Here is a 26,018-nt window from a genome sequence, read left to right on the forward strand (position 1 = left end):
TTTCGGCTAATGTTCCTCAGAATAGAGATGCTAGGGTTCAAGTGGTTAATGTGAAGGAAAAAAATCCTATAGAAAAGATTTGGCGGACCCCCTGTAGTAACCCTGAGGACCCCCTGTTGAAGACCCCTGCTCTAGAGAAAGCGGCAGCGACAGAGATCGCCCTCTACAGCCGGCTTCCCGCCATCGAACTCTGTCAATAGGCTCTATGCACAGCAGCCATATTGGAAAGAAATTGTCTGTTATTTTTTGTGTAGCACAGCTTGCATTGACTTTTAAAAAAATAAATAAACAAATTATTCGCATGAAAGAATCGCCCCCAGTGTGTGAGGACCTTCAGAGTTACACTCCCGTAAGTGTCCATTTGGAAACCCCTCAAGGAACCATGAGGGTCCCTGAACCACTCTTTGAGACCCACTGGTGTAGCAGAGTGTTTCCAGTGAGACAACACCCTGACTCTGACTGACCAGAATGGAACAGAGCCTTCATTAGTGTCCTTGGCGGGGCGAGGAGGAGAGGGGGTGGGATTAATGGACTGTGATGTTAAAGTCTACGGGCCAATCACAGCACTTTTCTGAGCCTAATTATTCACAAAACCCCAGACCACAGAAAATCCACTGAAGTTTCAAAGTTCAGTTTTTTTGGCTGTAATTGAGGTCAGAAAACCTACAAAAACCCTGAAAGAAATACAATATATATAGAACTTTAACATTTGGAGGAATTAAAAACCTTTTTATTAAATTATTTATTTAACATGGATTCTCTTTCAGAGCAACAACCTACTAAAATAATCATTCATTTACACACATTCAAACCTGGGAACCACCCACTATAACCACCCACTATTAACCACCCGCAATTAACCACCCACTATAACCAACCACTATAGCCACCCACTATAACCACCCACTATAACCACCCACTATCAACCACCCACTATTAACCACCCAAGTTCAAACACTCAGTAATCTCGTTGGCACATTGGTCTGCCTCACACAGCAGGGTGCCAGGTTCATCATAGTCTCTAGTGGTTGGCATACTGACTAGAGGTCTTCACGGGTCTCCATCCCAACTGAAAATACCGAGACAAGTACGGTAGGGTCCGGATCAGTGCTTTATTACGGTCAATTATGGTCCGGGTCGGTTCAGATTATTTTACCTCGGGTCCTGAGTCTGTTTAACATTCTGTGTAATAATGTACCTAAGTCGTGGATCCTAGAAGATCCAGACTCAGTGCTGATTATGAGAGAAAAGCATGAAGTAGATGATGATTAGACCAGGGGGGTCCCCAAACCTTTTAAGCTTAAGTGTAGATCTTCACTATTTATTTTCTTCTTCTTTAATTTAATTGTTTAGATTTTGTTTAAAAAATGTATAACATAATTCTTCATCTAATACAAAACGGCATTTAAATGAGCACTTAAATGTTTAACATGTTTAAAAAAAGGGTATTCACTCGCGACCCATAAAAATAGGTCTGTCACCCAAAAATGTGTTTGGGGAAACCATGGATTAGACTGACCTGTGATCAGGTTACTGCAGTGCAAAATAAGAGGGAATAAGTTCCGCTGTGCCAGGCTGACAGCTGCCAGTTCAGAGACCGAAGCAAACTATACCTCCATGGGATCAAAGTGTGCACTGTGGTGTAGTGCCACCAATGGATGGCTTCATCATCAAGGTGAAAACATGCAATTTAATGTCAATTAATTTTATTGTAGGCTGCTACGTAGCTGCTAGACTCAAATATGACGCAGCGTAGCCTATCACTGGTAGAACAGCATTTTTGCCAGCCTTTTGTAACTAGGTATTTTATAATCTCACGTAGCCAGACAACTATTCCACAATCTCTGAAGGATGTATAGAGTCTGAAAGCCGAGAAATTAAGCTGTGATCTGTTCCTAATTTCTGTTCATGAAAATATATTAAAAAATATCTTTGCATTTTACTTTAGAATGTCCATATCTGATAAGCAGCAAGCTGTATAGGCTTAGATTATTTCTATTTAAATCAGGACAAACTTGCGCGACTGTAAAGTCGAAACGGAAGCGGGGAGGAGACGTCACATCCGCTTTATCTTCGGGTCATTTTCAGAGCTTCCGTTGCTCCAGACCGTATGACGGAAGCGTTTGAACATTGGGCGAGGAAACGGTCTGGCTCCCGAGACTAGAGTTTTCATGGCCATATAATACCCAACAGTCTGGGTCGGTTCTGTAATATCTCAGAACGAATCTCATGGGTCTAATTAGAGTCCGGGTCTGTCTTAAAAAAACGTTAAAAAAATGACGGGTCCACTCGGATGTTGGATACAATTTCACGGGTCCATTCGGGGTCTGTTCAGTCATTTTGGACCTGTGAAGAGCTCTAGTGCCAGGTTCATACTGCAGTCTACTGGTTGGCATTCTGGTCTACTGGCTGGCATCCTGGTTGGCATACCAGCCTGCCTCCCACTGCAAGGCGCGCTGGTTCTTATGTCTGATGACACGAGTGGCCTCTAAGACCTGGAAGAGAATAAACATTATTATTATTATTATTATAATTATTATTACCATTATTATTATTATTATTATTATTATTATTATTATTACCCTTATTATTATTATTATTATTATTATTATTATTATTATTATTATTATTATTATTATTATTATTAAGACATAGAACCGAGTAATCATTGATGAGTGGAGCAGGCTTTCTTTCCTTTTGTTCTTTTTCTCAAACTGAACAGATAAGTATTTTGTCTTTCTATGATTTTCACTCACATTCACTTACAGTTTTCTCACCAACAAGATAATGATCTGCATTCATTCATTCATTGATTCAGACAGACAGACAGACAGACAGACAGACAGACAGACAGACAGTAAAATCTTACCTCATTGTTGACGGAGTCAGTAGGCTGGATTCCTGCATACTGAACAAAACACAAGAACAGAAATGCTAAATGTTTATAGCACACATTGATGCAGTCATTTCTCTACTAGTCTTGTGTAGCCAGATTTGGAAAACTATTCCACAACCTCTGACTGCTATATAGTCTGAACCTACAAATCCCGAAAGCCGAGCAAGGAAGCTGTCATCTGTTCATCATTTCAGTTCACAAAAATATATTAAAATGATGTTTAAAACATTTTCCCATTTCTGCTAAGCAGCAAGGTGCTGGTTAGAATAATTTGTGCGTGAGTGAATCAATGAGTGAGTGAAGCAATGAGTGAGTGAAGCAATGAGAGTGATTGAATCAACGAGTGAGTGAGCGAGCGGGCAAATCAATGACTGAGTGAGGGAGTGAGTGAGTGAGCGGGCGAGTGAATCAATGACTGAGTGAATGAGTGAGTGAGTGAGTTAGTGAGCGGGCGAGCGAGCGAACAAGTGAATCAATGAGATAGTGAGTGAGTGAGTGAGTGAGTGAGATAGTGAGTGAGTGAGTGAGTGAGTGAGTGAGTGAGTGAGTGAGTGAGTGAGTGAGTGAGCGAGCGAGCGAGCAAGTGAATCAATGAGTGAGTGAGTGAGTTAGTTAGTGAGCGAGCGAGCAAGTGAATCAATGAGTGAGTGAGTGAGTGAGTGAGTGAGTGAGTGAGTGAGTGAGTGAGTGAGTGAGTGAGTGTGTGTGTGTGAGTATATGGCTGGCTGGATGGGTGGATGGATTAATGTGAATGAATTAAGTAATTAATGAGTGAATGAGTGAACGAACGAACAAACAAACGACTGAGAGAGAGAGAGTGAAAGAATGAGTGAATGAATGCGTGATTGAAGGAACGAAGGAACACATTAATGAGTAAGTGAATGAATAAACTCACTGAGCTCTCCTCCATTCTCTGCTTAACTCTCCTCTCTTCATAATCCTCCATCAACGTCTCTGTTAACCCCTTCTGTGCCTGGCTGCTAACACTAATAATACTAGTAGTAACACTACTAGTATTAGCACTATTATCAGTAGTATCAGCAGCACTAATAACAGTAGTAGTAACACTACTAGTATTATTATCAGTAGTGTCAGCAGCACTAATACTGCTACTAGTGCTGCTCCTCAGCTCTGCCCGGGGGGCGGAGCTGGGGAAGGAGAAGAAGGGTGGAGCCACAGCGCGGCCAATCACAGGGGAGGCAGGCCGGGCGAGGCCCCAGGGCTGAGCGGTAACCATGGAGACTGAGGGCAGACGGACAGGCGGGCGAGGGGAGACAGGCGATATACCGTTGAGGCCGACTATAAAGAAACAAGAAATATCACACTATTATCATGTTATATATTACCTATAGACAGACAGACAGACAGACAGACAGACAGACAGACAGACAGACAGACAGACAGACAGATCTTTTGGCAAGAGCAGGGCTCATGGGACGGCCTTGCACGCCGTGCAGGAACCTATTTGACCAGGCACACGCATAGATTTAAAACGACTTTAAATTCACTGTTGTACACCTCAACAAAGTTTACAAAGGCTCCCGACTCACACCAGGTTGATTAACACAGGAATGAGCCTTAGATGCATATCAATTGTCCAAAAGTAGAAAGTACTCATTAAGCAGAATGTCCCATTACAAGCTTTCAAATGTATAAATAACTTCTGGAAATAGAAGATCTACAAGCTCACAATGTGTCGCATCGCAACGCATTGTGAGCTTGTATATTGTAGATACTTGTAGCTATTTTCAAATGGCTGAAATGTATATAGGGCTGACGTGGTTAATGTATGTTTTGTAATAATAATCAAAATCTACAAAGTAACTAAGGTTTCAAATAATTGTTGTCGAGTAAAAGTATAATATTTGGCTCTGAGATGTAGTGGAGAAAAAGTAAAAGTACTGAAAATTGGAAATACTCAAGTAAAGTAAAAATTCCCCAAAAGTGTACTTAAGTACAGTACTTAGTTACTTTACACCACTGGGTATAAGTAACACAGCTGTTGTGGCTGAAGGTCTAATGGCTCTATACTGAGAAAGTCAGATGCTGTGGTCAGGTGAGGACACCTACTGGTTGACTAGAGGTACTGCATAAAGCTCAAAGGTTGACAACTTGTCCATAACTTGATCTCCCTTAACACCTCAGCGGTAAACATTTTGACGCTCATGCGAGGGACCTGGGTTCGAATCCCGACTATAGGACATAATCTTTAATATCTGATCTAGATTAAAATAAAATATTATATAAATCTGAAACATTATACATAACACCCGATATAGTGGAAGTGTCCTGAGACCAGAAGTTAAAGGGATATTTCACTTTAAAAAAAAATGTGGGTCCTTTAATCGTCTACTCAGGCTTTGGTGAGCCCCCCCAGACAGTTTTTAAGTTGCTTGATTCAGTATTTAGATATTTGATATTCATTTTATCAGACACGCCCCCTTCCTATACAAACCCATTATAACTTCAAACTTTGTATCCATCAAAAACACCCGTCCTTGGTTCTGGTGACTCATCCTGCCCTCCTAATACGTGAGGGGGACGTGTTTGTTCGACTACTTTTTTCATTTATTTTATTTTATTTTTTTATTGTATTTATTCTTTTTCATTTTCCAAAATAAATAAATGAAATAAATGAAAAAAGTAAGGTCTCCTCACGTATAAGAAGGACAATATCAGTCACCAGAACCAAGGAAGGGTGTTTCTGATGAATCTAACATGGTTAAAATGGATTTTGAAGTTACAATAGGTTTGTATAGGAAGGGGCCGTGTCTGATAACATTTATATCAAATATCTAAATACTGAATCAAGCAACTGTCCGGGGTGATCCCAAAAGCCTGAGTGGACGCTAAAATTATATCCCTTTAATAATGAAAACAGAAGGACCTTGGTCTTCTCTTCTCATTCACTCCATCAAACTCCTTCCCTCCTCACGCACATCTTGTCATAAAGGACCTTGATGGAAACAAGCTATTGAGCTGTTTATGTTTTAGGTTTTTGACAGATATGTACAAATATATGGTTACCTATATGTATCCATGTCAATAAACACATCAATCAAAATCAATGAAGTCATATGTTGTAATACATTATCAATCAACATGTGTGATTCTTTGTTTTAATTGGACATGTAACTTGCACTGAGAGTAAGAAGTAAAAATACAGTAGCAAAATAAAAATCAGGATACCAATTCAAAAATAGCAGATCTACAAGCTCAAAACGCGTCGTGTGCAACGCGTTTTGTGTCTGCCAACAGTATATGCACTGTGGCCCTTTGGAGTGAGTGTGGAAATATAGTGGCCCTCTCCATCATCAAAGTTGCCCACCCCTGATATAGGCCTATGTCAAATCACAATGTGAAATGTCTGACCTGTTTTCATAAGTGGAGAAGGTGGGTAGAACTGCCTGACGGCCATCTTGGTTGCCTAGATGAGATAAGATGAGATAACATAATACCTTTATTGATCCCGCTGAGGAGGAAATCAGTGGCCAAAGACAGTACATCAGTTAAGAACAGAGTACCTGCTCCACCAGAGGGGTTGGACTGAAGAACACAGTCTGCTCCTGGACCACCGATGCATTCTGGGTAGAGTTCTGTCTCTGAGATGACGATGACAACGTTGATGATGAACCCGGTCCCACCCGGTCCATGTGTCCATCTGGGGACGGAGCAAGGCTATTATAGTTATCTGAAACTAACAAAATAACAAAACATTTAACTAACTGAAATACGGTAGGCTCTATGCACAGCAGCCATATATTGGAGAGAAATCGGGCCTCTTCCTTACTTCCTTCACAGGTGTTGCCAGTTATACTGATTAAGGCTCTGTTCCATTTAGTGTAGCACAGTGGTTCTCAAAACGTTTTAATTTCAAGGACCCCCATAACTTTGAAGAGTGTACCAAATGGACCCTTATGGGTCCATTTGACCCACTGGTGTAGCACAGTGGTTCTCAACCTGGGGGTCAGGACCCCCAGAGGGGGTTCCCCACATGATGTTGGGGGGTCCCCAGATGACAGTGAAAATGTAGGACTTTTAACACTTTTTTAATGCCTAAAAAAACAATACTGCATTAAAAGTAATCGACAAACTATTCTATAAAAACTGGTCAAACATTGGACAAATTGGTCAAATAATATAATAAAGAGGCAAACATTGTAGCAGATCCACAAGCTCACAACGCCTCGCTTTGCGAGGCATTGTGAGCTTGTAGATCTGCTATTTTCTATGTATCTGTGGTGGAACCGAGTTAAACTAAATGTAATACCTCAACTCAGAGGCGTACCCACTGTAGAGGCAGGACAAGCGGTCGCCTGCCCAACTAAGATCTCGACCTCCCCTAGAAAACCCAAATAACCCGAAAAGGTGATTATTTTAGGGGGTCGTGGCCTGAAAAGGTTGAGAACCACTGGTTTATTATCACACAATATACAGTACTTCTTCTGACCTGTTTGAATCTCGCCCCTGATAAATGCCTCAGATTATTTAAAAAATAAAACTAATATAAAAAACTATAACAAATAAACTAAAACTAAGCATTTTCCACAAGAAACACATAAAAATCTAAATAAAACATAAAATAAAAAAATGTAACTTGAAAATTCCTTGGGAATATTAACCTTGGGACAGAGCAGAAGATGAGGGTTCTGAACCTTGTCCCACCCGGTGGTCCAGGGGTCCATGCTGGGACACAGACACCCGGTGCTCCAGGGGTCCATGAGGGGACACAGACACCCGGTGGTCTAGCTGGGGTCCATCCATGGACACAGACACCCGGTGGTCCAGGGGTCCATGAGGGGACACAGACACCCGGTGGTCTAGCTGGGGTCCATCCATGGACACAGACACCCGGTGGTCCAGGGGTCCATCCATGGACACAGACACCCGGTGGTCCAGGGGTTCATCCATGGACACAGACACCAGCTCCCTGGACTCCCTGAGCTCCCGCTCTCGTCTCAGGTCCTGTTGGATCTCCTCCTGGATCTGCTGCGTGCCCGCCGGACCCCCGGGACCCCTCCTGGACTGCAGGCCGGTGGACTCCAGCAGGGTCCCTCTCCAGGCTGGGACTGCGGTGGTCAGATCATCAGGGCTGGCTGACCGCACCTTCTTCAGAGCTGAGGTCCCTGTAGGATGTGGTCAGTGGTGGAAAGTAACTAGTACTGTACTTAAGTACAATTTTGAGGTATTTGTACTTTACTTGAGTATTTCCAATTTACAGTACTTTTACTTCTACTCCATTATCTCAGAGGCAAATATTGTTATTTTACTCCACCACATTTATTTGAAAACTTTAGTTACAAGTTACTTTGTAGATTTTGATTATTATTACAAAACATACATTAACCACAGTCCTATATACATTTTGGCTATTTGAAAATAGCAAGCTCAAAAATTGCTATAGCAAGCTCAAAAATAGCAAGCTCACAATGCGTCGCATGGCGACGCATTGTGAGCTTGTAGATCTGCTATTTTCAAAAGATTTTTATACATTTGAAAAATTGAAATGGGACATTTTGCATAATATTGCAAAATGTATTTCTACTTTTGGTACTTTAAGTACATTTTGATACCAATACTTTTGTACTTTCACTCAAGTACATTTTGAATTCCGGACTTTTACTTGTGACAGCGTATTTCTACATTGCAGTATTATTTAAGTAAAAAATGTGAGTACTTTTTCCACCACTGGATGTTGTCCCTGTAGGATGCTGTAGGGTGGTCCCTGTAGAATGTGGGATGTAGGATGTGGTCCCTGTAGGATGTGGGATGTAGGATGTGGTCCCTGTAGGATGTGGGATGTAGGATGTGGTCCCTGTAGGATGTGGGACGTCGGTTGTGGTCCCTGTAGGGTTCTGCACTGAAGCGGCTCTGCTGGCGGTCCATGGCTCCCGGTTCTGTGGAGCTGCTGGACGGGGTTGGAAGTGGTTTGGAGCAGAGGGTTATTATTGTATTTATATGTTTATTTGACAGGGACAATACAAAAAAACTATGTATCAAGTTAAACAAACATGAAACCGTTGCATTGTAAATGGTTTATAGCCGAGGCTAACCCCAGTCCCTGGGGTCGCAAAGTTAGTTAAAGCAACATAAACTAGAATCGAAAATACAATACATTATTAGGGCAGGGGATTTTCTTTGGTTCAAAAAAGTGTGACATAGCTCTATATTGTGATAGTAATCATTGCTACAGAGTGTTTGTTCAGTAACAGGAGTCTCCATGTCATGAATATTTAGGTCGGGATACCAATTCTATCCAATCAGGATAGAGATCTCAGACAGGATACAGATTAAACAAGTAAAATTGGTGATGACACAAAGGAATGAGCAGACACAATTGGACCTGGAACACTACCTTGGACCCCCCCCCCCCCCCTAAAAATAGAATATAGAGCATTAACCTTTTAACACAAGTTTTAACCAAAAGATACCACTTACCCTACCCTACCCTTTAACTGAAGTGAAACACAACCTGCTTCAAAAAAATCTATTTTCAGAACCTGAATCTAAACTGAAAATGAAATGGACATTTTGCTAGGGTCTGATGGCTCAGGGTTGAGGACAGAGTACGGCAACTTGCAATGGGCCTGGTCTAAGATACATCACAACATTGGGATACCCATTTTCAAAAACTTAAATGAAGTCCACAATCACAACAACAGAGGCAGCTCCACAGATCATGTCCAACCTAGATTTGGCACAAATAAGGGAATGAACTCGTTCTCATGCTATGCAACAAAAATGTGGAATGCCCTACCAAAAAGAGTAAAGGAGTGTAACACCCTACTCACTTTCAAAACTGCCCTTCAGGAGGCTGCAATTCCAAACTGGCCCCTGTCAAAGTCTTAACCTAACACCCCCCCCCCCCCCCCCCCCCCCACAGTAACCTGTCAGCTGATTGTATGACGTTCTGCATAGTAGTGTGTATCTGTCTGTTTTCTTAAATGTTATCATGATTTGAGTGCGCAGGGATCTCATTTTAAATAAGCCATTGTGCTTATCAATAAATCAATCAATCAATCAATCAATCCTTCAAATCAATGAATCAATCAATAAAAATAAAAATGTTGAACTAATAATATTAACCTTGGGTGAACGTGGAGGAGTCTGTGGGTGGAGCTGAGGAGGAGGTGGAGGAGTGGTGTGATGATGGAGGTGCAGAGGATGGAGAGTCGTTCTCCGTCTGGTTGCTGGTGTTTGTGGCTCGGTCCATCAGTGTGACGACCTGGGGGGGTCGGCTCAGTATGGGGGGGATTCTGTCCTCAGGGTAGCCCACCGGCAGAACCCTGCTGAGGTTCTGGACCTCCGCGTCTCCCCACAGAGTGATGGAGATGGGAGAGGAACTCAACCTAAAAAAAAAAAATACAGTGGTTCTCAAATGTTTTCAAGGAGACTAAAGAACATGGTGATATTCCCTACATGCATGCTAATGCATCTTCTATTCTAAAATAGCAGATCTACAAGCTCATAGCGCGGCTCCGAGTGCCACAATATGACCTTTTTTTCATCGTGAAAATGTGTGCAAATCTTTGAATATACATATTTTTTTATGCGAACATTCTTAACTCAAATATTTGCTTCCGGGGGGTCCCTGGAACAACATATTTTGAGGTGGGGGTCGGCGGACAAATACATATCATTTTGGGGGTCCTTGACATGACATTTTTTTGTTTCAGGGACCTCCAAAGAAGTAAAGATTTGATTTTAAAATGTTGTTTCCAAAAAATATATGTATTCAAAGATTTGCACACATTTTCCACAATGTTTCAAAAAAATAGCCAAAGAAATCTGAAAATGACACAGATGCGTTCCCGGTCTTAAAGGGTTCAAAATGATTCTGTCTACCATGCCGGACTACGATTTCAGCTACAAGGTCAGGTTTTTGTATCAGAAGGTTGGTTGGTCTTGCTTGTGAAATTGCAGAATGGACCATTGGTATCATTTTCTTTGTTAGGCAGTGTTGCACGAAATGCCTTCTTACTTTTTTTTTTACCTGAGATCTGATGGAAAGTTCTTGTACAAAATTCCTAGATCTACAGTAATTCAGTCTTTGGTGAAACTGCTTTTAATGTGTTTGCAACATCATCTTGGTGTCTGTAGGCTAGCTACTCATCTCAAACTGGGTTCTCTTGTCAGCATGGTCGTTTTTGAAAATAGGATAAAGGACTGCTTGACCACTGTCTGCACACGTCCTGTCACTGAACCACATTAATCTGTTCTGTTCATTGGATTTTATGCTTTAAGTATATTTGTTTTATTTTTATGTGAAACGTTATTGCTGTTTTGGCCAGGACTCCCTTGCAAAAGAGATTCCTGGTCAAATAAAGGTGAAACAAATTATAATGCCAAGGACCCCCAGAATTACCTTACATTACAGTCATTTAGCAGACGCTTTTATCCAAAGCGACTTTCAATAAGTGCATTCAACATAGGTAGTGGGAACGAAACTACTAATCACCAGAAGTCTTAAGTGCATTTTCTGCAAAAACAAGCAACCAAGAGTATACCTAGCGCTAAGGTAAAAGTCCAATATATCAGCTACCTATTTCCTTAAACAGACAAAATAGCAAAATCACAAAATCAAATGAGCAAGAGCTAAAACAAATAAGTGTATCGACTAAACAAGATCCAATAAAACAATAAAACAAGCATTCGTACAACTAGTTAAAGGTAGGGTAAGTGATATTTTTGGGTTAAAACAAAAAGTATTTTGTTAAAAGGTTAAAGCACTATATTCTGATAGTAATCATTGCTATAGAGTGTTTGTTCAGTAACAGGAGTCTCCCCGTCTCTCCAGCTCTTTAATAAACAGAAAATAGATTTTCTGGTAGGTGTCAAAATCTCAGCCAATCAGGAGAAAGTACCAATTTTTAAGCTTCATTTTTACAGTGTTCCAGTTCCAATTTTGCATGCTCATTTCTTAGTGTCATCACTTCCAATTTCACTTGTTTAATCTATATCCTGATTGAGCTCTCTATCCTGATTGGATAAAATTGGAAATGAAACTGAAACTGAAATTAAAATGCATTTTCTGTTTTATAAAGAGCTGGAAAGACATGGAGACACCTTATATGGACAGGACACTCTATAGTAACGAGCACTATCAGAACATAGACCAATTTTGCAATTATTTGAATAATTGCAAATCACTTACCCTAACTTTAACAACAAGTAGGCCAGGCAGAGAGTAAGGGGAGTGTTTCCTGAATGAGATGTATTTGTATTTGGCCTGGGACCCCCATCTGAGATTATTTTCTGCCAGGGACCACCCCACACACAAGATTTGTGTTATTACAGTGATGGAAGCTCACTTTAAAAAAAAGTTTTTTTTTTAAGTGCGTGGTGATATTTATAGGTTATTAATTTCATCATGCGTCTCGCTAGCCAATCAAAGCAAAGGGTCTGAATAGAGTCAGCCAATCACGGTACAGCGAAACGGGTGTGAATAGAGTCAGCCAATCACAGTACAGGGAAAGACACATTTTCACGACGGTCTTGTCCCAAACCCACTTATAGGAGTGGCTACACCGTTCAAAAAAATGGGACAAAAACGGTCCGGACCGTTTATGGCACACAATGTGTTAATTGTTTTGTGAGTGACAACAAACAAACAAACAAACAAACAAACAAACAAACCAACCAACCAACCTGCTGATGTAGAGCTCTGTCTCCTCAGGGTGTTTGTGAGGACAGCATGGAGAGGGGAAGACCTCCGTCTGGTCCTTCTTCATCCCCCAGGACCCCTGATCTGCCTCCTCATCCTCCTCCTCTTCCTCAGTGAATGATTTATCCTTCTTATCTACAATGTACAATTTAAGCATTCAGCATATAGACCGTATTATCCCGAGTGACATTAACAGTAACTAAAGTTTTCAAATAAATGTAGTGGAGTAAAAGTACAATATTTGGATCTGAGATGTAGTGGAGTAGAACAAGTAAAAGTACTGAAAATTGGAAATGCTCCAGTTAAGTAGAAACACCTAAAAAGTACAGTACTTTTGTACATGTACTTAGTTACTGTACTTTACACCACTGACCTGATGTCACCAGGACCATCTTCCGTTCCCCCGTCGGCTCCTGAGCGTTGGTTCCCAGACCTCCTCTGGATCCTCCCTGGAGGTTCTGGTTGAGGAGGTCCTCACCTCTCCGGCTGTCTTTCTGCAGCTCCTTCTGAAGGAGGAAACTGACGCGGTTCTTCTCCTTGGCCTTTACAGGGGTCAGGCCGGGGGACGAGGAGGAGGTCAGGGACTGGGACGAGCGGAGCGCCGTCGGTAGCGGTTTGGTCTTGATCGCCACCATCTCCGTCCGCCCGTCGCCCAGCTTGATCCCCCGCGAGCGCCTGAGGTTCTCCTCCCTCTCCTGAGCGACGCGGATCTCCCTCTCTATCGGCGTCTCGTAGGAGGAAGGCAGCGGCGGCGCCGGCGACTTCCGGGAGTTGCCGTCTTCACGCCAGACGCGGTCGCTGGACGTGCTTCCATCGCTGGTGTAGCCAGCGCTCACCTTCAGCGGTGGAAGAAGAACAATTAATTAAGAGCAATTAATTCCTCCCCACACAGACGCAGACTCACCTGCCAGTGAGGAGCCCCCACCGGGAGGACGTAGGGCCTTCTTCCTACTCCTCCCACCCGACACTCCCTGCTGACAGGCTCCACCCCCCCAGCCCGTAGGAGTACAGTGACCAATATCACCCTCCTATCCCCCCCGCCTGTGTTTGCATAGACGCCCGACAAAGCCAGATGCACCACGGTGGATTCGAGCCCACGAGGTGGTGGGCAGAGACTTTACCACTGCGCCACCCGAGCGTCAATACAAATATATATATAGCGTCAAAATATACGAAAGTAAAAGGGTTTTGACAAGGCCCCTTTCAAAATGTGTCAAGCTTTTTAGAAAATAGCCATTCTAAAAGCTCAGTAGACTAGGGCTTAATTGGTTAATGTATGTTTTGTAATACAAATTTAAACTAGTAACCAAAGCTGTCGAATAATTGTAGTGGAGTAAAAAGCACAATGTTTGCCTCTGAGATGTATAGTACTGTATATAAAGTACAGTGCTCACCTCCAGACCAGAGTCCAGATCATCAAACACACTGCTGCTCTGTCTGCTCAGCCTCTGGTCTTCATCCGGTCCTCTGCTGGTTCTACTGGAGGTCTGGGGATCCATCTCTATCCACGCATCATCTCTCCGTATCTTTGATTGATTGATTGAATTCTTTATTAGCCGGTTTGTTAACAGTACAGGTAGTACAGTCAAAGGTTTTGCTTGAAGGATAACACCAAAACACAAAAAACAATAAAAGGGTCTTGTTTCAATTGTGGTCCAATCATACTCATCAGTAATACATTATCGTCTATGTCGGGTCGAAACCTCATATGTATAAAACTGTTACTTTTCAGGATTCAAATATGCTGCTATTTTGAGCTTGTAGATTTGCTATTTTGGATACATTTGTGAGATGCTGTAGTATGATCAAGTAGGGCATTAGTTTACAAAAAAAACACCAGAAGTTAGAATAATTAAATAAGAGGTTTCTGCCTGACAGTAACAATGTAATACAATACAATACTGGTAGAAAACTCAGTAGCATCAACAGGTATATTTACAGTGAAAGGGGTGGGGGGGCAGAGAAGGCTACTACCAAGGTGTTTAAGCAGTTAAACTATGCTCACTTGCATCGACGTTGACCCCCGGTCCGCTTCAGAGCGAAGCATCCTGGAGCTTTGTAGTTTGGGAGATCTGGGAGGTGATGGTAGAACCTGGGTGTGTTGTAGTTTTGGAGATCTAGGAGGTGATGGTAGAACCTGGCTGCGTTGTGGTTTTGGAGATCTAGGCGGTGATGGTGGTACCTGGTTGCTTCGTGGTTTTGGAGATCTAGGCGGTGATGGTAGTACCTGGTTGCTTCGTGGTTTTGGAGATCTAGGCGGTGATGGTGGTACCTGGTTGCTTCGTGGTTTTGGAGATCTAGGAGGTGATGGTAGTACCTGGTTGCTTCGTGGTTTTGGAGATCTAGGCGGTGATGGTAGTACCTGGTTGCTTCGTGGTTTTGGAGATCTAGGAGGTGATGGTGGTACCTGGTTGCTTCGTGGTTTTGGAGATCTAGGAGGGGATGTTGATGGTACCCGGTCCGCCTCATAGTGCAGCATTCTGTAGCTAGGGCTGGGCCATATGACTTCAAAATCAATATCACGATTATTTATACTTTTGCCTTGATAACAGTTAATTAAAGGTAGTGTATAAGATATTTTATTTTTTTATCTTTTTTAAGTAAAAGTTAAATCTCTATATTGTGATAGTAATCAAAGCGTGTTTGTTCAGTAACAGGGTCTCCCTGTCTCTCCAGCTCTTTAATAACTACCCGTCTTTATCCACTACCCGTGAATTAGGGATAAGGGAGCTGGCACAGTCCGTGAACGATATTTTGCGCCTGCTGTACCCGCTATTCATTGTGCATATAAAGAATAGAATAACTGCAACCCGCAACTACCATTATTGACAAGCAACTTTACAGAAAGATAAGCCCAACGTGGTTTATAATAAGCAGACCTGGCAACACTGGCAGAGGGAGAGAGGAGAGCGTAAGATTGCATTGGGGATAGTGGCTTGCGCAGTCTTCTAAAAAGGCAATGGCATCTGGCACTGTGATTTTATTATTGTATTGCCCAAACCACACCAATGCATAATGTAACAGGTGTTTTGCTGGTAAGGCAGGTGTCCCAAAATAGTAACTTTTGCACGGGAACGCCCCTTGCGCACTCCTAAATCCTCAAATAGTGGGTTTAGCCAGTATGGTCCTGAATAGAAGCCATACACTTTCAGGTAAGTTGCCAAATTTCAGCCAATCAGGAAAAAGTACCCATTTATCAACTTACATTTTATAGTGTTCCAGTTACAATTGTGTCTGCTAATTTCTTGGTGTCATCACTTCCAATTGCACTTGTTTGTCCTGTATCCTGTACGAGTTCTCCATTCTGATTAGATGACCTGATATCCTGACCTGATAATGTATATTTTCTGTTCAATAAAGTCCTGGAGAGACATGGAGATCCTTGTCACTGAACGACAAACATTCTATAGCAATGATTACTATCACAATGTAGCGCTATTTAAAGGAGAATTCCAGACTAGCCTTTTCCTTACCTTTGTATGATGTTATTATATCCTAGAAGGATAACGGCCATGCGCTAGATCAGGGGTCTTCAACAGGGGGTCCGGGACCCCTAGTGGGTCCTCAGAGCTATTATAGGGGGTCCGCCAAATCTTTGTGTGATAGGATTTAGTTTTTTTACATTAACTTGAACCCTAGAATTCCTTTTCTGAGGGGAACATTAGCCAAAAATAGCAGATCTACAAGCTCTCAACGCCTCGCGCTGCGAGGCGTTGAGAGCTTGAAGATCTGCTATTTTTGGCAAAGAGGCTATAGGTGTAGAAGTAAAAGAAAACGTTAATCTGAAAGACAATTTTATACAATATAGAGGGGGTCCCTGCTTCATCTCTCTCTCAGCTAGGAGGTCCTTGGCCTGACATTCTTTTTTTTTTTTTTTTTAATGATATCTGACTTTCCTGATGGCAGAAAACTCTCCACAGTGTTTGTGTTAGATGAGCCCCTCTGAAAGTCTCGCAAGACAAGATTTCACCCGTGATTTCATCCAAGCTGCTTGTCAACACTACGGCGGCCCATTTGGAACAAAAACACTGTGGCGACGTTTCTGTCATTATGAACGTCAGATAAAACAAAACAAAAAAAACGCGATAAAAATACGCGATCTAGCGCATGGACCGTCCGCTCTGTTTTTTTGCTGCGGTGGACTCGGGATGGAGTTATGAAAATGTTCTACTGTACCACTCGTCCTAGGATATAATAACATCATATAAAGCTAAGGAAAAGGCTAGTCCAAAATTATCCTTTAACACTTATTGTAGAAACAACAACAACAACAAAATCACTTACTGTACCTTTAAGTAGGTGAGACGTTCTAAATGTCGGTCTCGATACATTTTCAATTAACAGGCTCTATATTAGCCATATTAGAAAGACACTGGCCCTCTTCCTTATTTACCTTCACAGGTCAAATACTAATGAAGGCTCTGTTCCATTTAGTGTAGCAGTTCTCAAACTCTTTCATTTCAAGGACCCCCATAACTCTGAGAGTGTACAAATGGAACCAAATGGATCCTTAGCCTACGTTAGTTCCATTTGTACACTCTCAGAGTTACGCATTTGGAACCTCCTCAAGGAACCCCCCTGGACCACACTGTCCAGAGGATCCACTGAGTGTTTCCAGTGAGCCAACATGCACAATATCAGCACCCACTCTGTTTGAGCCTTCATTAGTATCATTGGTAACACCTGTGAAGGAAGTATATATATCCAATATGCCTACCTGTAGCTCTGTAGTTTTTCAGTTAAAGGACGCCTTCACCCATTTTCAACCTATCTTCGTACAATAAGCCCTCACTAAGCTCATGATAAAATTATGTCATTTTTTTTCCTACTTGGCCTGTGTCTCATAGGAGGGCTGTGGACACTTCAGAACCCCGCCTACCAGTGACATCATCGTTAGGAATGTTTTTTCTTTTGTTTTTATTATTTAAATTAGTATTAACGCGAGAACAATGGCTTCCATTATAGCATGCTAACTTTCCATGAACAGAAAGCCTGCTGTTTCTATTAGCTTGGATTCCCCATTGGTAGGCGAATATTACTATATGAGCATATTATATGAAGATAGTTTGAAAATGGGTGAAGTTGTCCTTTAACAGTCCAGCCCTACCTATAGCTGTGTAGTTTCTTGGAGGGGCTTGGGGTTCTGGTTTTCTCCATCTTTAAGAACTGTTCTCTGGCTGCACTGAAGTTGATCTGCTGGCTGTCAATGGTTCCTGGTTCTGCTTCTGTGGTGCTGGGTGGGAATGCATGTAGTTTAGAGCAGGGTTAATATAGTTCATTAAAACTAACAACACTAGTACCGCAAACAAACGTGTTCACGGAATTAAAAACGAGGCTTTACAAAAATATATATAAAAATAACTGAAACTGTATTGTGTGTTTGCAAAAGTAACTAAAACTGATGTACATTACTTTAACATGTTGACAAAAGTCTTTGTCAACATATCATACGGGTCTAATTAATTTTGGGTGCATATGAAATCTTCCACTAGGCCTAGCAAACCAACATTAAAAACTAATCAAAACTAAAGTGAAATTGAAAACAAAAAGTCAAAACGAAAAATAATAAAATAAAAACGAATTAACCCATTCAATCCGGGAAGGCATCTCCGTCATTTTAGATTTCTTTGGCTATTAAAAAAATTGCAAATCTACAAGCTCAAAGCGTGGCACCAAGTGCCGCGCTTTGAGCTTGTAGATCAGCCTTTTTTTTTTTAAATCGTGAAAATGTGTGCAAATCTTTGAATATATATATATATAGTTTTAAAGTGAACATTTGTAACTCAAATCTTTGCTTCTGGTGGGGGTCCCTGGAACAAAATATTTTGAGATGGGGTCGGCGGCCAAAAAATACATATAATTTTGGATGGTCCTTGATATGAAAAAGTTTGAGCACCACTGATATAGCAACATAAGATTTTTCAAAACTTCAAGCTCATAGAGCTATGAGCTTGTATGTCTGCTATTTTTTAATAGCCCAAAGAAATCTAAAATGACAGAGATGTGTTCCGGATTGAATGGGTAAAAAAAAAAAAAAAAGCTAAACTCTAGTAACCTTGGTGTTTTGGAGGGGGAGGGGCTGTAGCACACACTGAAGCCCTCTATGAGTCTCTTGGGTTCTGGGTGCATGGTGCTCAGGGGCTGCATGGTGCTCAGGTCCAGATGTTCCACCCCGCTCCACTGCTGCTTCAGCGGAGGCTTCATCTTGGGAGCCTGACTGCGAATGATGTCCTTTCTGAGATGTTTCTCCTGTCCCTCTGCCTCGTCGTCTTCATCCTGGTCCACCTGCAGGGCACATGCATGGGCACATAACACCAGAAGGAGATCAACTGACCTTGTTGTTCCCCAAACAAATCGGCTCAAACAGTGGCGTGCACAGACATTTTAAGGGGCAGGTGCTCAAGTAAATTATACTTTTTTTTTGTTTACTTGGTCTGCTCTTTTTTCCCTCTACACCTATACCTCTTTGCCAAAAATAGCCGATCTACAAGCTCACAACGCCTCGCAGCGCGAGGCGTTGTGAGCTTGTAGATCTGCTATTTTTGGCTAAAGTTCTCCTCAGAAAAGGGATGCTAGGTTTCGAGTGGTTATGGTAAAAAGAAAAATCATATCACATAAAGATTTGGCGGACCCCCTGTAGTAACTCTGAGGACCCCCTAGGGGTCCCGGACCCCCCGTTGAAGACCCCTGCTGTAAACTGTGTAAAAGTGCCCTTTTTTTCAAAAGGGCACTTCTGGTCAAGAGGGCAAAGGGCAGGTGCTCTAGCACCGCCTAGAGTCTATCTGTGCACGTCCCTGGGCTCAAAAGCGGGTAAAAAATACATTCTACTATGCTGCCACCAAAATGTGGAACGACTTACCAAAAGATTACCATCAATGTTCTTAACTAACCTAAAATAATTCCTGTCCTCAAAATACTATGACTAAAACTAAACCAAAATGTGCTGTCAAAATGAATGCTGGTTTACAGTAGGTAGGCCTACCTTGTAGCGTGAGTCCCCGTTGCTCTCCTGAAACAGACTCTCTGGCCTCCTGCCGCTGTAGTAGGTCTGTAGTTTGAATCCCCTCTCCTCCTTCAGCGTGGCCAGCTGCTCCTGCCTCTGAGCAGACAGCATCCAGGCCTGGTTGAGCTGGGCCTCGGGGCTGCCGGGGTCCTCCACGAAGGAGTAGAACCCGCTGTGAGAGCCCGAGCTGCTGGAGGGGCTGGTGGGACTGCATGGAGTCCACAATCAGATCAGAAGGTTGTATTTGTAAACTAGAATTAAAGTCTGCACAACAGCATCGCAAGTGTTTATTTTAAACCATGAAGACCTGAGGCCGATTCTACAAATGCCTTCTAAATCCTAACAGCTTTCTGAAAAACCCTGTGTTGCTGTATATTGTTACTGTTGGGCATAAACCTCTTGTCTGCATATTCTAAATGTTTGTTACATTAAAGGTAGGTAGGGTAAGTGATTTTCTTTGGTTAAAATAAGTGTTAAATAGCTCTATATTCTGATAGTACTCATTGCTATAGAGTGTTTGTTCAGTATTAGGAGTCTCCTTGTCTCTCCACCTCTTTATAAAACAGAAAATGCATTTTCGTTTCAGTTTCATTTCCAATTTTATCCAATCAGGACAGAGAACTCAATCAGGATATAGATTAAACAAGTGAAATTGGAAGTGATGACACTAAGAAATGAGCAGGCAAAATCTGAACTGGAACACTATAAAAATGAAGCTTAAAAATGGGTACTTTCTCCTGATTGGCTGAGATTTTGACACCTACCGGAAAATGTATTTTCTGTTTATTAAAGAGCTGGAGAGACGGGGAGACTCCTGTTACTAAACAAACACTCTATAGCAATGATTACTATCAGAATATAGTGCTTTAACCTTTTAACAAAATACTTTTTGTTTTAACCCAAAAATATCACTTACCCTACCTTTAACTTGATCATACTACTTTAGCGTCAGACAAAAGCATCAAAAGTATTGATTGATTGATTGAATACTTTGTTCAGAAGGTTGCAGAGAAAATGCACATGGAAGTACAGTTTAAATACAAGGTCAACTAAAATGGATCGCTCATAAGAGCCGCAATGGCTTGTTTCAAATGAAATCCCCACGTACTCAATTCATGGAGACTCATTAGATCCACTAGCTTGAAATGTGGCTCTGTTTTGAGCTTTTTTCCCCCAGAGGAATGGTATCTCAATGACGTCACATGCACGTGCGCGCACGCTGACCGCCACCGGTAAACCTGCTATGCAAAGTAGCCATTTAGGTACTTGTCTTGTGAATTTAGGGGGGAACGCCGTGGTGTCCCGTGTACCGACCAAAACACCACTGGTGATAACACTTTCACCTAAAAGGTAGCATGCAGCCACCTTTAGGGAACTATGCTGTTGTGCAGACTTTTATTCTTCCTGTATAGCATTTGTCAACTAACTACTCATACATGGTGCAAGAAGTGAACTGCAATTATGTGAGGTCCACAAAGCACTGTGTGCTACGTCAACAATGACAATAGTAATAGCAAAAAGAAGGAAAAAAATAACACCCTGTGTGAAGAGAGTACATGGTGCCTTTGATGAGCCCCATATTGATGTTGTCATCAATGTTTGTTTATTGGACATACATACACCCGGACACACAGACAAAGTCAGATATAGGAGTGGTTGGCACCACTCAAAAAAAAAACTAACCATTTAATATTCAGCAGTATCCAAATCAGCATAGCATAATAATAGCAGGGAGAAAAAAAGGTAAACATAATATAAATGTGCAATGAGGTATATAAATGAGCAATACATGTAGCTGTAGACGTGTGTATAATGCTAGCTGTATAGCAGAGACACATAGTAATATCATTTATACCAAAACACGTGTATAAGCTATAGCAGAGACTCTTACAGTACTATAGCAGCAATAGTAACAGTACCTACTATTTATACTAAAACACATACATGTATGCTAGAAGCTTAATAACAGTACAATGGAGACATGACTTTTAATAGTCTTGGGTCTCTAACTCCCTTGATTAAGTCAGGGGTAACAAGTCTTTGTGTCATTTTAGACTCTGACCTTTTCATTTTATTGTTTTGAATCTGTTTTAATTTCCACTGTATTGTTTTTAATCTGTTTTCATTCGTGTCGTTCTGTACAGCACTTTGAGCTGCATTTCTATGTATGAAAAGTGCTACAGTATATGAATAAAGCTCATTATCATGATCACATGCAGTAGGCCTACCTGGTGGGGGTCCCGGGGATACTGGGGCTGCTGGGCTGCCACTCGTCACTGGTACTCCCCCCTCCTCCGTCCTTGGACACGGCCACCTGTCACAGTAGTAGACAGTCATTAATTACATGTACAGTATACTGTGTTTAAGTATAATTTCAAGTAGGGCTGCACAATTAATCGAATTATAGTCGTGACCACGACGTTGGCTTCCCACAATTCAATGAACACGATCGTCCGATTATTGACATTTATTGATGTGTTAATTACATAGACAGTAAATAATCACACCCAGTGTGAAGTGGGCGGTGTGGTCACAGTGGTCATCACAGTGGGTGATTCACTTTAAAAAAAACATAAATGTGTTTTTTTTTTTAAGTGTACAGTCCTATTTATAGGACTGCACATGTGTCATGTGTTTCACTAGCCAATCACAGTCCTGAATAGAGTCAACCAGTGTACAATGGTGGCCAATCAAGGTGCAGGGTTAGGGGGTACAATGGTGGCCAATCGCAGCGCAGGGTTGGGGGGGTGCAATGGGTGGGGGTCCAAACCTCACATATAGGGGCGGTTGCACCGCCCAAAAAGGATGGACAACGTTACGCCCATAGACTCTAGAGACCGTAAATGAAGCCTATTTTTCAGCTATTTCAAATCCGCCATCTTTCTATATCTGGAACATGGAAGTGAATGCTATTGGTTGGGACCAGAGCGGGGGTGGGGAATTAATGCTATTGGTTGTGTAGGTTAATATCGTTAATAATACTGATATATTATTGTTTTCAGCTGTTACAATTCCAAACATGCAAACATGACCCGCTTTAATTACGTCAGTCTATATTAGTAGCTTAATGACTAGAATTAAAATTCTACTATCTTTTATCTTTTTTTTTACTCTCCATTCGCTTGAATGGAGAGTAATTCTTTCTGACACCAGCAGGGGTAAAACAGAGAGACTACAGGCCATTCATATGAACTGTCACTTCCTATACAGCCTCAATTTACAACCTGTATGCTGGCCCATTGGTTTTGATGCTTTTGTGTGAGGCTTTAGTTATGTATTATTACTCTCCGCAGGAGAGTATTGTTTTCACTTTCTAAATATGACACACCGATTGGTCAAGCCTCACGTGACACGTGACAATACGGTGAAATACTGTATAAATACATGGCGTCACTTTGACAGTGTCTCCGCCACTGTCAAAGTGAGGTAAGACAGGAACCATCACGAATTGGCTGCATGGCTGATACATAATTGGCAGATAGGACAGATAGGACACTTATATAGACAGGAGGGATTTGACACTTACACAGACGGATAGGACACTTACAGTACACAGACAGGACGGATAGGACACTTATACAGACAGGAGGGATAGGACACTTATACAGACAGGACGGATAGGACACTTATACAGACAAGACGGATAGGACACTTATACAGACGGATAGGACACTTATACAGACAGGACGGATCGGACACTTATACAGACGGATAGGACACTTATACAGACAAGACGGATAGGACACTTATACAGACGGATAGGACACTTATACAGACAGGACGGATCGGACACTTATACAGACAGGATGGATAGGACAGTTAGAACATAAGAATTAGAACATTCCCAACACAAGTCTGGTAAGAGTGAGGTAAGACAGGAACAATCACGAAATGGTTGAGAAATGGCGGATACTGTAACAATTGGATAGGACACTTACACAGACAGGACGGATAGGACACTTACACAGACAGGACGGATAGGACACTTACACAGACAGGACGGATAGGACACTTATACAGACAGGACGGATAGGACACTTACACAGACAGGACGGATAGGACACTTACACAGACAGGACGGATAGGACACTTACACAGACAGGACGGATAGGACACTTACACAGACAGGACGGATAGGACACTTACACAGACAGGACGGATAGGACACTTATACAGACGGGAGGGATAGGACACTTATACAGACAGGACGGATAGGACACTTATACAGATAGAACATTCCCAACATTCCCAACAGCGGAGAGTTGTGCTCCGAGGAGCACTTTTTCTAGTTTATTTTAAAACGAATGATAAAGTTAGGGTATGCTGTAGGAGGGGCGTGGCTACCTTGTGATGATTTTTATTGACAGGCTACACCGCCAATAACATTAATTCCCAACCCCCGCTCTGGTCCCAGCCAATAGCATTCATTTCCGAGTCCATTTTTTGGAACGGATATAGAAAGTTGGCAGATTTGAAATCGCTGAAAAATAGGCTTCATTTACGGTCTGTAGAGTCTATGGGCACAATGAAAATTGCAGATCTACAACCTCACAACGCATTGTGAGCTTGTAGATTTGGCTATTTTTTTGTATAATGAATACAGGACTTTTTACATGTAACAGAGTAAAAAAACAACAACAACAACTGACCTGTCTGGCCTGAACCAGCACGTCTCCCCCGGACCCCCAGCTGTGGTCCTCCGACAACACCACCACCGAGGGCTGACTGCGGCTGACCGAGATGCTGTCACCGCCCAGGGTGTTGGACGAGGAGGTGTTGGTTCTCCTGGAACAAGGTCATTATAGTTAAAGGACGACTTCGCCCATTTTCAACCTATCTTCATATAATTGGTCCTCACTAATGCTCATATTAACATGGTCCAATGTTGTCTACCCTGTCTGTGTCTCAGAGCTGTGGACAGTTCAGAATCCCGCCTACCAGTGACATCACCGATGGGGAATCCAAGCTAACAGAAACAGAAGGATTTCTATTCCTGTAAAGTTAGAATGCTATAATGGAAGCCATCGTTCTAACGTTAATACAACATTGTTTGAGAAAAATGATAACTGCCTAAAGATGATGTCACTGGTAGGCAGGTTTCTGAAGTGAGGAAGAGGAAGAGTAAGAGTAAGGAAGAGTCAAATGTATTTGTCTGTTGATAAAAATAGTATCAATTTCCGATTACTGAATTGTCTATTTCTCGCTTCAGATGTTTTCAAAAACATTCTTCTCACCACTGACAAATACCTGACAATACAAAATAAACCTAAAAACTTAATAAAAAAACCTGAATAAACACAAAGCATTTAATGAAACTCAACTAAACAAACCAGCTTTAAAAAAATAATTAAAACGAACTGAAATCGATTATAGAACTGAAATCGAATAAAAACTCTAATAACCTTGCCGTGTAAGTCCAGTTGAGGTGGTCCAGGTCGGGGGGGTCGGGGTGGACGGGGCTGACCAGCGTCCGAAGGTCCGCATGGTCCAGCCGGGGAGACATGGGCTGGATGACCCACCGCCTGGGGGTGCTGCTCTCCATCACAACCCTCTGGGGACCGCCGCCCGTCACCGCTGGAGACTGGCTTCTTCTGGTGGGTTCTGGTTCCAGGTGGTGCTGCTGGGGACGGGGTTCCAGAAGAGGGCGCTGCAGGTGGTGGGGTTCTAGAGCAGGGTGGGGGTGTGGTTCTAGAACAGGGTGGGGGTGTGGTTCTAGAACAGGGTGGGGGTGTGGTTCTAGAGCAGGGTGGGGGTGTGGTTCTAGAACAGGGTGATGGAGGTACCCGGCCGATGGGAGTGCTTCATGTTGAGAGTCACACGCAGCCAATGACAGTCTCTGGAAACAAAGACAGACAAACAAACATCAGAACACAACGGGCCTCATTCTCAAAGCTCACTCATACACAGTGTGGATTTTGACAGCAAATTTTGATTTAGTTTTAGTCATAGTCTTTTGTATACAATTTAATTTAGTTTTAGTCATATTTTAGTCATCTGAAAAGGTTTAGTTTTAGTCTAGCCTTAGTCGACTAAATATCATAAGATTTTACTTGTTATTTATTATATATTTTCAGAGCGCAACACCCGAACACAACCAACCAAACATAAAATGACTTGTCTTTTACTTCTACTCGTCTCTTCTCCACTAGTCTTAGATCTCTCTCTAGACTGGATCTCTTCTCCACTAGTCCCTCACTAACATTTTAGTATATTTTTTATTTGTTGATATTCCGTTTTCGTCAGTGAAAAAGCATTTTTCATCATGGATTTAGTCGACAAAATCAATACTGATCAAAACACAACGGGCCTCATTCTCAAAGCTCTTTATAAATTTCTACTATCTTAGCATATAGGGCAGCACTGTGGTAAAGTGCCCTGCCCACCACCACGGAGGTTGTGGGTTCAAATCCACCATGGTGCATCCGGCTTTGCCGAGTGTCGATCTATACACAAAC

The 26,018-nt window shown here is 42.1% G+C and overlaps 1 protein-coding gene across 1 annotated transcript in view; it reads right to left on the minus strand.

Moving 5' to 3' along the window:
- Positions 1-957: 957 nt before the first annotated feature.
- Positions 958-26,018, minus strand: part of misp (mitotic spindle positioning) — a gene marked incomplete at its 5' end in the record, with an annotated part of 34,648 nt that continues 9,587 nt past the window's right edge. The window contains 18 exons of the mRNA XM_084067409.1: positions 958-2,495; positions 2,870-2,908; positions 3,792-4,195; positions 6,269-6,323; positions 6,421-6,557; positions 7,519-8,022; positions 8,574-8,804; positions 9,983-10,245; positions 12,545-12,695; positions 12,934-13,396; positions 13,955-14,086; positions 14,566-15,052; positions 17,668-17,793; positions 18,616-18,845; positions 19,543-19,771; positions 21,792-21,877; positions 24,213-24,348; positions 24,966-25,399. Coding sequence (XP_083923535.1) covers positions 2,403-2,495; positions 2,870-2,908; positions 3,792-4,195; positions 6,269-6,323; positions 6,421-6,557; positions 7,519-8,022; positions 8,574-8,804; positions 9,983-10,245; positions 12,545-12,695; positions 12,934-13,396; positions 13,955-14,086; positions 14,566-15,052; positions 17,668-17,793; positions 18,616-18,845; positions 19,543-19,771; positions 21,792-21,877; positions 24,213-24,348; positions 24,966-25,399 — 4,200 coding nt within the window. The 3' untranslated portion in view covers positions 958-2,402. The remainder of the gene's footprint in view (positions 2,496-2,869; positions 2,909-3,791; positions 4,196-6,268; positions 6,324-6,420; positions 6,558-7,518; positions 8,023-8,573; positions 8,805-9,982; positions 10,246-12,544; positions 12,696-12,933; positions 13,397-13,954; positions 14,087-14,565; positions 15,053-17,667; positions 17,794-18,615; positions 18,846-19,542; positions 19,772-21,791; positions 21,878-24,212; positions 24,349-24,965; positions 25,400-26,018) is intronic.

Source organism: Gymnoscopelus microlampas (assembly GCF_963454915.1).
Source record: "Gymnoscopelus microlampas genome assembly, chromosome: 9".
NCBI classification, from domain to species: Eukaryota; Metazoa; Chordata; class Actinopteri; order Myctophiformes; family Myctophidae; genus Gymnoscopelus; species Gymnoscopelus microlampas.